Source organism: Sparus aurata, chromosome 16 (assembly GCF_900880675.1).
Source record: "Sparus aurata chromosome 16, fSpaAur1.1, whole genome shotgun sequence".
In the NCBI taxonomy this organism is placed as follows: Eukaryota; Metazoa; Chordata; class Actinopteri; order Spariformes; family Sparidae; genus Sparus; species Sparus aurata.
The window spans coordinates 6,772,898-6,786,812 of NC_044202.1; the positions used below are offsets into that span (position 1 = coordinate 6,772,898).

The window sequence follows — 13,915 nt, forward strand, 5'->3', positions numbered from 1 at the left end:
ACCAGTCTAACCTGCCAGCCATTGAGCAGCTAAACCGGAGCAGTTGGGGTTGAGGGCCTTGCTCAAGGCCTTGGGTGTAAAGTGTCATAACTTTTACCCTATTAGACCTATCAGATTTGTTTGAAAAGTTGTCATAATTATCAAACAATTCTTGAGAAACGACCATCAATGTGTTTTGTGTGGCGTCACAGTGACCTCGACCTGCATCTTTCAGTCAAAGTGGACGTTTGCGCCAAATTTGAGGAACTTCCCTCAAAGCGTTCTTGAGATATTGGGTTCACGAGAATGCGACAGACAGAGGAAGGGCGAGAAAACTGAACATTACGCTTCCGGCCATGTCTATTTGCTGGTATGGAGGCCTATAAAACAATAGTTACAGATATAACGACTTGATTACATGTTTTGTGACTGAGTGTGAAGGAAACTAGTGAGCAACCTAACAAAGACTGGACAAGCTGAAAGTGTAACAAGTCTGAAAAACCTGACAACAAATTGATAAAAAGAGTAAAAAGTGACCCGACCCAACTTTTTCTCTGCAGTGAAACAGTGTCGTACAGCATAACGCCTGTTTATTGATTTATTTATTGGGTACATTATAAGGAAGGGAACCTGTGACTAAAACTGTTCAGGAATCAGTCATCTAAACTCTTCTTCTGCCTGAATAATGAAGTAGTCTTACACTGTATGAACCAAAATAGAAGGAGATTTAAAAAAAAAAAGACATAGATGCAGACTAAATAATTGCATAAACACATTAGCAAATTTGGCACTTACACTTTAAATCTGCTCCCGTCTCTGTCTAAACGCTTCGCACAGAAGCCGATTCTAGACACACTCCCACATAATGGCTTTGAAAATGGGTCAGTCGATGTGCAGAATCTCAATAACAAGACTCGCATGAATTATTGTGTCCTGTAAAAATAATTCTTGGCAGGCAGGGGTTTGTAGCTTCTTCCAGCACTTGGCCCGATGAGCCAGAAAGTTAATTATGTGCACTGGCGGACTGGATGGTGGATTCCAACGTCAGAAAAGTTCAGTATTAAACCGTCCGAGACTTCGCTGTGGCCGTTCAAACCTCCTGCCAGCCTCTGCTTTGTTCTCAGCGGCAAACCACAACCATCTGACACCGACTTGAATTTCATAAAAAGGTCAGACGTGAAGGCAGAATTATTCATCCGACACGAAGCAGAAAAAGAATCTGTCTTTTCTGTGTCGTGTGTGTGTGTCTGCAGGGTTTTTACCTCCATGGTGTAGTTGGTGTGTTTGTTGTCAAAGATGAGAGCTTCCTGAATGAGCTGGTGGTCTCCCTCCAGCTGGTCGATCTTTGGCTTGTAGTTGACGATGCTCTTCTCGTACTGGCGTAGGTGCGTCAGCTGGTCCTCCAGGGTGCCGTGCATCTCGATCGAGATGCGGCCGATTTCCTGCAGAGTCACACGCGCAGGTTACGACGGTTTATAAATGTTCTTGACATATCAGTGACCGTGAGAGAAACGGTAAAATCAGCCTGAAGCTGCAGTCAGAAAGTTTTACCACGTCTTATTTTAAACTCGGGGCATATTAAACTCTGGACTGGCGAGGATTAAATGTCAGTTCGAGACCAAACGCGACACAAAAAGGCACTCAAACTACAGACACAAGCTAAATTACACACTGTACTGTACTGACAGAGCGCGGCTCAGCGCTCGTCCCCACGCTGCCCTCACTCTGAACTTGTAACGTGGTCATTTCTGCTCGCACTGACCTCCATCTTGGTCTGGATCCAGGGCCCGATGACGTTGGCCTGGTTGGCAAACTGTCGGCGCAGACGCTCGTTGTTCTGCTGCCGGGCGTGTTCCTCGATCAGGGCTTGGTCGCGCTGAGGCACCAGCTGCCTGACCTGCAGCAGGAGGAGAGTCACAGAAACATAAATGTGTTTATACACCTTAATGCGATTCTAATGAAGACAGAGACAGCTTCCTTTAAAAATATGAAACCCTGGTCAGAAATATCGAAGGAAAACTTGTCAAATTGGAGATTCTTATTCGAACTTTGGGGCTGCATCATCTTAAAGAGGATGTGGAATATGTGAGGTAAATATAAATCTACCACCAGTCTCAGAAATCGGTATGTTAGAGATCTTCCTCGTTTAAAAAGCGTGCATTTCCCTGCACTTTATGTTCAATTACCTTGTCCCATTTGGCGTTAATCTCCTGTGGGTTGATGGTGGTGTAGGGGTTGGTGCCGGCCATATTCACGTGATAGGTCTGCACAATCTTGGCGATCTCGTTGTGGATGCCCAGGATGGCCTGGCGCTCCTTGTCGGCCTCTGGCAGCGTGGCTTTGAACTGCTCGTGGGCCGTGCTTAATCCCTGAGACACAAATACACAAACACATAAAAATGACTCTTTCGGCAACATGGTTTTATCTTAAAACCACCCAACGACTACTGCTACTGAGTCCGCCTTAAAGCGCAGTGACGCTCCTCTATTCATACCTGCCCTCGCCGTGCTCACCTGGATTTCTTCGATGGTGTGGACGATAAAAGTGTCCTGCAGGTCCTCCATGGCGCCCTCCATCCAGTTGTTGAATGGAGCCGCTCTTTTGGCAAACTCAAGGTACAGTTGGTCGATGGTTTCAAGCAGCTTCTCGGTTCTCTGTGGAGCATTGAAAGAAAAAGGTTACCCGACAAATTCACAGGTGTTTCATTGACCCGCAAAGTCAAAAGAAGAGGATTCATTGCATTTTGTGGTGGATTTAGGGTCATGCTCTTCAAATAAAAACTCCCAAATCTCCGAACTTTAAAGGATTTTCAGGCACAGCAGGAATCCTGAAAGTCTCCCTTCACAGACTCTCACTGTGACGGAGAACACTTTCATGTCCAAATATCTAATTATCTCTGCTCCAAGAGCGACAGAGGGAACTTTAAAAACAGGGATAACAAAGTGAGCGGCTTTAGAGGGGAAGACATTTGACTCCTCGCTAACTTGTCCATTATTATTCTCTCGGGGGGTTATTCCCCCTGAACTCGTCTCACCTGCAAAGCCTCGCTGCGTTTCTGGGTCAGAGCTCCCAGTGCGTCCCACTGGTCACAGATCCGCTGGCAGCGAGCGTTTACACTGGGGGAGTCGTAGTAGTCCAGCTCACTGGAGCGCAAAGAGACGAGGGAACAAGAGACTCATTATAATTATCTGCATCACGCCGGTTTGAATTTACATTATTCACTTAGGCTGTTAGCTGTTTCTAACAGTCGTTGCACTTTAACGCCTTTGCGATCCAGCTGTGTCTTTGTCTGTCGGTTTGTTTTGGCCTTTTTTTTTGTGTGTGAATGTGTTTAAAAGGTTGTTTTTGTCCCTCTCTTAATATCAACAGAAGAGTATCACAGAGTGAGATAGAGAGACAATCAGTGTGACCAAGGGAAGAGGAGGGTTACTTTAACTCCTGTGCGATGGCAGCGATCTGCTCCACGCGGTCCTGATGTGCAGCCAGGTCGCTCTCGAAGGCCTCGTGTTTCTTCAGCAGGGCCTTGATCTCCGACAGAGAGGCCGTCTCGTAGTCGCGCTTCTGCAGCATTTCCTCCTTACCTGCAGGGGGAGACACAGGGAATGCACTTAAGTCGACGTAAGAAAACGATGAACAGTGACATTTCTGTGGAGCCGGATGCTTTATATTCAGACGGTGAGCATTTCTCAGCTCCTCTCCAGCGCTCAGCACCTTCAGTCCAGGCTTCATGGATGGCCGCTTTCTGGCGGAACTTCTCTGCCAGGTGATCGAGTCTCTCCAGCCTGCGAATCTCATTGAGGAGCCACTCTTCGTAGCCTTTCTCTGCTCCCTCTAGATTTCCCCATGCGTTGTTAATGTCCTGTAAGAGGCAAAGAGGAATGCTCGAGAGTTGTTGTCACAGACTTTTACTCCTCGCCATCAAACTTTTTTTAAAGTACTTTGAAACTCTTGAGTGTGTTTTGTTCTTTTCACGAGTTGGCCGTGACCTACCGAGACCATCTTCCCCTCCGAGGGCATGAAGGCGGGCCTGTTGCTGAGCCTCAGCTTGGTCTGCAGGGTGTTGAAGTTGATCTCCAGCTGGCACTTCTCCTGCACTTTGGGCGGCTTGTGGAGGCGGCGGTAGTCTCTGAAGTCCTCCAGCTTCTGCTGCATGGCCTGCATGGTGTTCTCGGGCAGGCGGTTCTCCAGCCAGGGGATGGTGCGACGGATCCACTCCAACAGCTGGGGTGTTTGTGGTGGTGGTGTGTGTGGGCAAAGTGTGTGTGTGTGTGTGTGTGTTTTGAAGGGTGAGAATAAGAGAAAAGGCATGGAAGAGAAACAAGTGGCATTCAAGGGAAGGAAAACGGAGAACCGTGCAAATAAAGGAAAAAGGAAGAAGGAAGTAAACGAGGTGTGGTAGATGTGTTTGATGTGTGTCAGCAGAGGAAGATAAAGGTTGAGATATTTGGTTAGCTGATTGGTTTGATGTTCATTTCTTGCAACCAAATGTAACTTTAAAGAGCACTTAATGTCTGATTTAAAGGACCAAACCTGTGTTTTTGCATGTTTTGATCCATTTACTACAGTCCATCAAGGATACACTGCAAAAATCTGAATCTTACCCTGTATGTTTGTCTGATTTCTAGTCAAAACCAACTATTACACTGCATTTGAGTGAGATGAATTGCACTATTTTTCAGATAAGACTTTGGGAAACCATTTTTCCCAGTGTATGATGTTTTTGTTTTTTTTTGAAGATCCCTTAAATCTAACTATTAAATAATCATGAACAACTTATGAACCCAGTGGGGCATTTTTCATATTAGAAATAACTACTTTTTCAAACTCTAACAAAATGCTTCTATTACTCGACAAAACTTGTTTTCGCTACTTAGCAGACGACAAATTAAGAAATATCGATAAATAGCATCTGTGACGAGCAAATATCTGTCTTTTTCTCAGTTTAGCTTTACCATAAAGGCTGTTTTCAAGGAAATTACTGTTTAAAATTGCTTTTAAAAAGGTAATTAAGGTATTAGTTAATTTTCCCTTTTATCTTATAGTTGCATTTGGTTTTATTTACAACCATGCTGCTCAAAATATTGCTTCTGAAAGTCTTGCTAATTGATGCATTCAGGTGCTTACAAAAGCTTTCAGTTGCAAAAAATACAATCATAACTTTTAGGATGTGACACTAAATTTGAGACAACGATGAAATAATGATTACTGATGTTTAAACTAATGATAGCTCTCATGATTGAATGAATTAAAGATTTTTATCTCAGTTCATAGATTGATTGTTTGTACTAAAAAATGCAAGAAAAAACTAAACTCAAGCTGTCACCATCAAGTAGTTGGCGTCTGTAGTCCACGAATCACTTAAACAAATCACTTAATTTGCTTTTTTGTTGTAAATGAGCAAAAACATGCAAAAAAAAAAAACACTGAGATCAGTAGTGAGATTCTGTTTTGATGATGACTCAGTGTCGTCCTGTCTGTCTCTGTGACTCCATCGATCTACCCTGTTTGTGGTCCTGACCCTGCACCTGAACCGAGCACAAACATCCCCCGGGGGGAGCAGGGAGGCGAGGGAGCAGCTTCAAAAGGAGAACAGGGAGACAGGAGGGGTCAATTATAGGGAAAAAAATCGGGGTGTGCTCACATCAGTGGCCAGCTTCTCATAGTCCTCCATCAGCTGCTCGTTCTCTTGGTTGACGGCCAGCACCTTGCAGATCCTGTTGGCCGCTGTCTCCGCCTGGAGGACGAGGTCGAGGGGAGAAACGGTGTGAGACCAGAGCTGAGTGGTGTTCAGTCATCTATACTGTACGGCTGTATGTACTAGTAACTTTTCAGATTAATATATGACGATGAACTAATAATTATATACTGTACATTTGTGTTTACTGTATATCTGTACTGATACTGTATATTTGCATACATTTACATCTTCACAATACATGCATATATATTTGTTCCTGTTATTATTCCTATTGGCTCTTATATTTTTCTATTTTACACCCGTGTTTCCTGCGTTTCATTGTAAAGCAGCAGTCAGAGTGGAACTTTACTGTAAGTTTCCCTGAAAAATAATATATAAGTATTTTATTTATAACACCAATCACAGAAGCATATTTTAGCAGAACAAGTGCTTATACGTTTTAAACTTTAAGTGTATTTTGCTTCTATTTGCCGAGTAGAATACTAAATTCAGCACATCTACTTGTGACGGACTATTTCTACATTCACATATATCGGCATTGACTGCATACGTCCGTCTACGCTGCCTACACGAGAAATCCAAGATTTCCCAAATGAGTAATTTTGGGGATGAAGCAACAACGCTGCAACCAAGTGAAAACAGGACGTCTACTGTTTGATCTTGTGTGTATTGTCCTCTGGATGTCACCTAAAGATCACCAAAGATTAATAACCTTGTGTCTGCATCCATCTCTGGAGAGCGACAGTGACATCTCTAACAAGGACACGCCATATTGCACCTGTCATCAGGTGTAGGGGCACCTTTCCCTCTGCACCACGGTCTTTTTATAGAACAGCAGCGTACAGTACGGTATGCTATTTTAGCCTCTCAGCCTACATACAGACAGGAGGAAATGGAGAGCGAGTCTCCTGTGAGAATAAAAAAGCCCAGCGGGGATAAAGAGGGGCTCCTCCGTGACACAACACTTCCTTAACATGGCCCGTCAGTCCTCATCACTCGACTGGTAATGCACGGACGAGGCAGAGTTTCCATGACAACGTGTAGTCAGTTAACCCGTTGGGTTCTAGATGAGGAAATGTGGTCGGGGAGGCTCATTGAAGATAAGAGGAGCAGAAGATGCAGAGAGAATTTTAAGCAACATGCAAGTAGAGAAAGTTTTAAAGATCTGCAAGAAATGTCACGGATATAAAAGTCTCCAGCAGCGTTTGAGGGCGCTGAGGGTAAAAGGCCTCAGGCGTTCTTACTTCATGAATCACTTAAACAATTAATAAATCATGTTAAATGGTTGGTTTGTCAGCAGGATTACACAAAATCTACTTAATGGATTTACACTAAACTTGGATGGACGATGGGACCCGGCCCAGAATCGACCCCATTAACTTTTAATGCGTCTCCAGATAAAGGGAGGATGCGGGAATTTTCTTTAAAGTTCGTATCTGTAAGATGTTTTTTGAGGATCATTTCAGATGGCGGCCGACCCGACCTACAAACCCAAAGCAATCCAAATTTCTTTTTAAAAGAAAAGGAAATAAATGAATAAATAAACAGAGCTAGAATTTTTCAGGAGTTCTGGTTTCTTGCCTCCTTTTAAATGTTTCCGTCTCTGTGTTGAGCCGTAACAGCCTCAGTCTACGAGTACAAAAGGGGATTGCCGGGCTTTGGCTGAGGTACGCGCTCTATGTGCCATTATCATTTTCAAATGTTTGGAATATGAAGTGGAACCAAAGGCTTCCTAAAGCGTGAATGTCCTCAGTCGGGGTAAAATTGCAACAGTGCTTTGAAATAAGAGCAGTACGAAACCAGAAAACAGGGGTTAGACACTGCTTCGCAAAAATAACACAAAAAGCCTTTAATAAACGATAAAGTACAAGTCTTATCGCCGTTTTCAGGTTTCATGAAATGCCCCTGGATTCAAAGAGCTCCTGTTTTTTTTTTTTACGTATTTAAATACACTTATTTTTCACATTTGCTATTTTCAGTGTTGAAGGTAAAGTGCCTCAGATAATGTTACTGAAAGAAGAAACCCAAACTGCGCCGTTATCGATTTCCCTCTAAAAAGGCCCCACACTGACATTTGTCACATTAAAGGCGGTGTAACATCTCAGCAGTGTGCTTTTAGAGCACACAGACACACAGTATTGTCAAATCTCCCTCCCACCACACTTCATAGCTCAGAGACTGGCATGCCGCTCAGAGGACGGCTTCCAGCTCGCTCCGTCAGAACATCACGGGGGGAAACTTGGCTCGGTCGGAGACATGCTCCGGGGGCTCCTCCGGGAGCAGCAGGCGGGCTGCCTTAAAAGGAGAGCCAGGATGTGCAGGTCGTGCTTCTGTGAGCAAATGTTTTGCACGCTGGGCCTGTTTACTGACGGTCCTGACAGCCAGGACCTCTTTTATGGATTACTGCGTCCTGACATCAGAGGCAGCAAAGAGAGGACGCTGGAAGGATCTTACGGTCAGTTTATGAAGCCAAAATGGACCAAACTCGCTCGACTCTCTCACGTATTCTAATTAAGTTTTAATCACAGAGCTAACTAATCATCCGTCAGACACTCAGGTGTTTTATAAACACTTGAAACGTTTATTTCCAGCATCATTAAGTTGTCTACGGCATAACAGATACACGATTTGGACCGCTTTTTTTTCCAGTGAGCTTCTGACTATATTTCTTAAGTTTTTTCCAGACATGCAGGTGAAAACTCTCTCTGTTGCTTTGTCTCTAAGTGACCCCTCTCACTTAATGGTTATCATGTGATCCGTCTTTAAATTATTGATCAGAGCAGCTTTAATGTGACGCTGAATGTGACGCAACTAACACGCTCAATCATTTTGTTTCAGTGTCAAACCACGGCCTCTTTCTGGTTTTGTCACCTGCACACGAACCTGTCGAGCTTTCTTACATCTTATTCCTCGGCGTGCATCATTTATAGATGAGACTGGCCACATGTCTTTATTCATCACAGTCTATTATCTGTAAATTTGGTCTGCAGTACCAAATATAGTTTAAAGCCATCTGCACACTATTAGGTGCGAAATGCTGGTGGAAACACTAAATCCCTTCATCTTATTTTAATTTTCTACCTGCATTTATCTATATTTACGTCATCTTTCACGCTTTTTATTCCCAGCAATGGTTTTCTTGCATCTCACAAACTTTCTATGGATGAGGAACCAGGATGAAGTTTTGGAGGCCAGGTTTGAGATTTTCATGATGCAGCACGCGGATCATTTTTGATCCAGATGAACAGAAACGTCTACAAAAAAACTGTAACCAGATCATCAGGTATTCAACTTTTGGAGGAACAAAAACAATTCTTATCTCTGTGACTCAATGGACTCAAAAAATACTACATGAGAGGCACAAACTGGGGCGAACACTAACCCTTCCTCTGTTAAGTAAAAGCGAGGAAAGTGATGATGGCCTGGAGGGAACAATCTGAGGTGTGAGACGGAGGCGGAGACGGAGGCGGAGACGGCGTTTCTCCATGTGAAATCCTGGTCTTTAAAGCTACGAGCCAGCCAGCAGCGGTTTTCCGGACTCCTATGGAGGTTCACGAGCTCCATTAAGACGTGGATCTTAAGTACAGGAGACTTAGCGGATATCCGGCGTGTGTGTGTGCGTGATAAGTCCCTATTATTCTCTGCAGAGATCTCGGATTTGGCATAATGTATTCCATCGAGAGGGAGAGGACTTTAAGCTGGCGCTGGAGAAAAAAAAAAGGTTGTGTGCTTTATCAAGGATCAATACGCTGCTGAAAGAGGACAGATAAGGAGGTTCTGCTGAACTGAGGGTTTGTTTTCCTACCGGGGGCCGCCTACAATAAAAATGTATGAAGTCATCGCACTCCGAGGCACATAAAATAAAGAGTTCAGGAGGTCTGCAGTCAAAGATGTGGTGATGTTTGAGTTTGTCGGCCAGTCTGAGCATCTATGACGTGCTTTTGAGGAGAGTTTGAGATATATTGCAACATGACACAGGCTTAAAAGTATTGAATATTATCTAAGGCTGCAGCATATTGTAAAGCTCTACAGTAACAGTTAACATAAATGCTGGGACTGTAAAACCAAAACAATGAGATGAGTATTGATTATAGCAGCTTTACTCCAGGGATTGTTCTGCCTGTTATGGTCATTGTTGGAGCTCGATTATAGTCTCATAAGTAAACAGTCAAAATCTGAAAGTTGGCAAAACACGACTGTCATTCTCCAGCAGCCACTGTTGGCTGGTATCCGGCGATTGTTTGATGGTTTTCCCTTTTCGTTTCATTTCTCACCTTCTGCTTGCCCGAGAACGCGTGGTAGTAACACGACACATAGGTCATGACGGCCTTCTCATCTGGCCTCAAGGTGCTAATGATATCTGTCCAGGGAACAGAGGAAGAGGAGGAGGAGGAGGAGAGAGGACAGAGAGGAGGAGGAGGAGGAGAAAAAAAAATGCACAAGAGTAAAAGAGCGCGGAGACAAAAGGGGGCCAGCAGGGGGCGTGATCACAAGAGGAGGCAACAGTGAGAGCTGCAGGTCATCTCCAGTCCACCCAGAGGTCGTCTTCAGGTTGGTTTGTTGATAAATGTTTGAGTAAAAGTGACTTCAGAGTGGGAAGCGAGGGGCAAAGTCAAAGTTCACTTGACTTTCTACGTGTTTTTCGTCTTTTTAAAACCATTAATGTCGAGATTAAGTTTAAATAAATTAATATATTGGAGCCAAGTACCTCCAGTGTTTCATCCAACATATACGAACCAAAGATTTAGTCTGAAAAAACACACCAATTATGTGATACAATTCATTTTTTAAGGATGGAAACATCCTGAACTTTGTATTGTATTTTGTGACTAAACTTAGTCCGGCGTAATCTAAAACCCAGCCATGTGTTCGGTCCCACTCCCCTCAGATCTGTGATGCAATCCAGAGAGTCCAGCTGCAGCTCCGCCGCTCTCGGCGAGGCAGGCCACACCTCTCCACTCTCTCCAGTTATAAACACAGACATTTTTGATGTGAGTTGCTTAAACACAGCTGTGTTGAAACGCTCTCTGCTGCTGCTGCTGCTGCTGCTGCTGCAGGGCCTCTCAAATGAACCTCGATCTTACGTAACTTCTGCTTTGCGATGCTCCGGCCAGAAAGGTACGATCCCCTTCTCCGTGTGTTTGGTGGAATCATACAGAAATATAACACCTCCTACCACTGCTACGCCGAGATCTACCCGCTGCCCATCGAGACATAAACCGCCTCGAGGACATCGACATTTCCTGCAGCTCGACGATGATAAACCAGAAGCTCACGTCAGAACTCATACGACCAACCTTGATTCGATTCTGCCCTGAAGTACAGATAAATGCAGCTGTGAACTCTTTTATCTCTGATCTGCCACTAAATTAAAATCTTTCCTCTCCTGCTCAGAATTGGAAAAAGGTCATCCATTCCTTCATATCCTCACAGACTGACTCCCTCTGCTCTAGTTTCACTCGAGTCACTTGGGTCCCGCTTGCACCTCCTGCGGACTGGAACCATGACAATGACCACATCACCCTCTTTCCGACCACGCTGCACTGGCTTCCAATTCCAAATTAATGTCAAGATCCTTCTGAAGCCTTAAAAAGGGTTTCATTAAAGTTGTTTCTTGATTGCATCCAAACTACAGTCACAATGCTTACGATGAAAATGAGAAAAATGGCTTCTCTGACGGCCCTGTCAAACTCACAGTCGCCCATAATCCAACAGAGATCCGACACAACACTTCCTCCTCGCAGAGCACCAGCCTCCCCTCTTGCACCAGACAGCACGTGGCTATTAAAATTAAATGGCGGCTTTCTGCTTGACTTTGAAGTGCCGGTTTTAATTTCATTCATTCTTCCACCCTCCGTTTAAGCTGTCGCTCTCGAGGCTGAACATAACCATCCATTTAAAGTGTTACATCTCCCCCACCACGCTAGACTTCAGGCTAATTTGTTTCTCTCCGTCAGCGGGTGTGGGTTTTATCACAGGCAATCATCATCATTTATCAGGCAGACTCCGCCGCACCTCCCACTCCGCTCAGCTTCTGTTCGCCGGAACAAAACCCTAATCAGGAGTGATTGTGGTGCCATGCGGCGCCGTCACCACGAGGTAGACTGGAGATACACTTGCGCTCAATGCCTCAAAAGAACAGAGCCTGTCGTCCCATCATGCATTTGGTGGCGTGAACCATGCGGAAAGTGAAGGAGAGTGACCCCTGCAGGGGGGCGTGGTGCACTGCAGAAAGAGAAGGGCGCTGTTAGGAGAAACACACGGGAGGAGAGGGGTGAGGAGGAGGAGGAAGAGGAGGAGGAGGAGGAGGAGGAAGGAGACGCTGCATCCAGGATACCTTCTGGGCGCCTGAGAAGGCGTGGTAGAAGCTAGAGACGTAGGTCATGATCGCCTTCTCGTCCGGACGGGCAGTGCCCACAATGTCTGCGGGGGGTGAAGAGAGGAGGTCAGGGAGGGGGAAGGGGAGGGAGGAGGGAGGTGAGGTTGTTAAACAAATCACAGAGCACAGATAAATGAAGACACAGGAAGTAGAGCCGGGGTCCAGCTTGTCACATAAACAATATCCAGAGTGGAAAGAAAAACACGCTGTGTCGCCGTCCAGATGTGCCTCACAGGGAGGATCTGATTTAAACTTTGCAGACGCTCTTCAACACAGAAACACACACACACACACGTTAGAAGTCTTCAACTACAGTACGAGTGAGCAGAAAAGGCTTCAGTGTATTTGTAGAGATGAACTGCATAATTACATGAAATAGAAAAAGGATTGGTGGCTCCCTCTGTGTGCACAGCTGCATATGTGAATGTTAAGGCCAAAATAAACTCTCTCAGAGAAACTGGTGCCTACAGATTAATAATGAGGCAGCAAAAGAAAAACAAGTGGTGGAAAAGACAATATTTCTTCATATAAAGAAGGGAAATTTCTTTGCTGAATTTACAAGAAGGGACGAGTAATTAAGAATTTATCATTGACAGCATCACAAAGTTTATTAAGTTTCCCCTAATGCAACAACTTACAAAAATGAGCGATTTTTAAATGGAGTTTGGTGCAGAATTGTCGGCCCCTCAAACGACTTACTCGTGTGCAGATTTTGCCCTTAATGATCGAATATCCGATCTCAGCGAAGACAAAGAGAATGTTTAAAATAAGGGAAAGAACATTTAGAATCTGGATATGATTTCCAGTCGGATCTCATTTTAATCCCAGGTGGAAATACGGAGCTCTAACACAGAAAATGGGTGCAACTCACAATAACTAGACATGTGAAGTGGTCTAAGTAAGTAGGAATGAGAAGAAGAAGAAACGTAAGCTCTGCCCATTTTCACACCTTTGACCACCTGTCTAACCACACCGCAGGACAAGAGGCCCGGCTGTCAGATTGTTGGTTTTGGGGAGAGAGACACATCAGTTTCCATCACTTCTGAACTGCACTTCTGAGAGAGTGTATTTTGGTCTTTGAACACAGGAAAAAGTTCTGTTCTCCTCATCATCATTCTACAGTGTTCCTCCCAGCTGGCTCACCTTCCGCGTCCAACATCTTGGGGATGTCCAGGTACTTCTCTGCCACGTCGAAGGCTGTGTTCAGGTTGGTCATCGGGTCGTCCTGTTAACAGCAGACACAACAGACCGTCAACACCTTCAGACTCGAGGCTCTTATTGTGGAAGATGTAAAAACACAGATGACGGATTTTTTTTTTAAGGGAAAACTGTCATTTTTCTTATGTAAAGAACTCGTGTTATCCTTTTTGTTGCTTGCTAAAACAATTCACATTTAGCCGATTAACAGAGAACAAAATCTGCAACTATTTCAATAATTGATTTATCACTTAAGTATTCATTATTTCCAAAATGTTCCAATTATATCTGCTGCTTTTCTCTGTTTTCAGAGCAAACTGAATATCTTTGGGTTTTGGACTCTCGGTCGGACAAATTTTAATTACAGTTTTTGACTTTTAACCAAACAATTAATCAATTCATTGGGAAAGTAATTGCCGGATTCACTGATAATAAAACTAACTGGTTGGTAGCAGCCTTACTTTGCCCTCAAACCAACAAAAGGACACTTATGCAACTACAAATTTAAATGAGATAGGAAAGCAATTTTGTTTCCTATTCACAAGTTACCATTTATCAAGATGAATGCTTTGGTTTTATTAATTATAGCACTTTTTTCCCGTTTTCTGTAATCAAAACAACCAGCAAAAACTAACCTCTTATTTAAATTTTGCTCCCAGATT

The 13,915-nt window shown here is 44.1% G+C and overlaps 1 protein-coding gene across 5 annotated transcripts in view; it reads right to left on the minus strand.

Annotated features, from left to right (window-relative positions):
• actn1 (actinin, alpha 1) overlaps positions 1–13,915 on the minus strand; it is a 53,178-nt gene that overhangs the window by 4,482 nt on the left and 34,781 nt on the right. For 3 of the 5 annotated variants that reach the window (XM_030443749.1, XM_030443752.1, XM_030443751.1), the window contains exons 7-17: positions 13,200–13,281; positions 12,015–12,100; positions 5,621–5,713; positions 3,970–4,200; positions 3,691–3,838; positions 3,410–3,560; positions 3,014–3,122; positions 2,493–2,633; positions 2,166–2,348; positions 1,742–1,876; positions 1,242–1,421 (exon numbers count right to left, since the gene is read on the minus strand). In XM_030443749.1, the coding sequence (XP_030299609.1) occupies positions 1,242–1,421; positions 1,742–1,876; positions 2,166–2,348; positions 2,493–2,633; positions 3,014–3,122; positions 3,410–3,560; positions 3,691–3,838; positions 3,970–4,200; positions 5,621–5,713; positions 12,015–12,100; positions 13,200–13,281 (1,539 nt within the window). Of the gene's footprint in view, positions 1–1,241; positions 1,422–1,741; positions 1,877–2,165; positions 2,349–2,492; positions 2,634–3,013; positions 3,123–3,409; positions 3,561–3,690; positions 3,839–3,969; positions 4,201–5,620; positions 5,714–9,951; positions 10,038–12,014; positions 12,101–13,199; positions 13,282–13,915 lie in introns of all 5 variants that reach the window. The other 2 variants (XM_030443750.1, XM_030443753.1) reach the window with 1 other exon arrangement.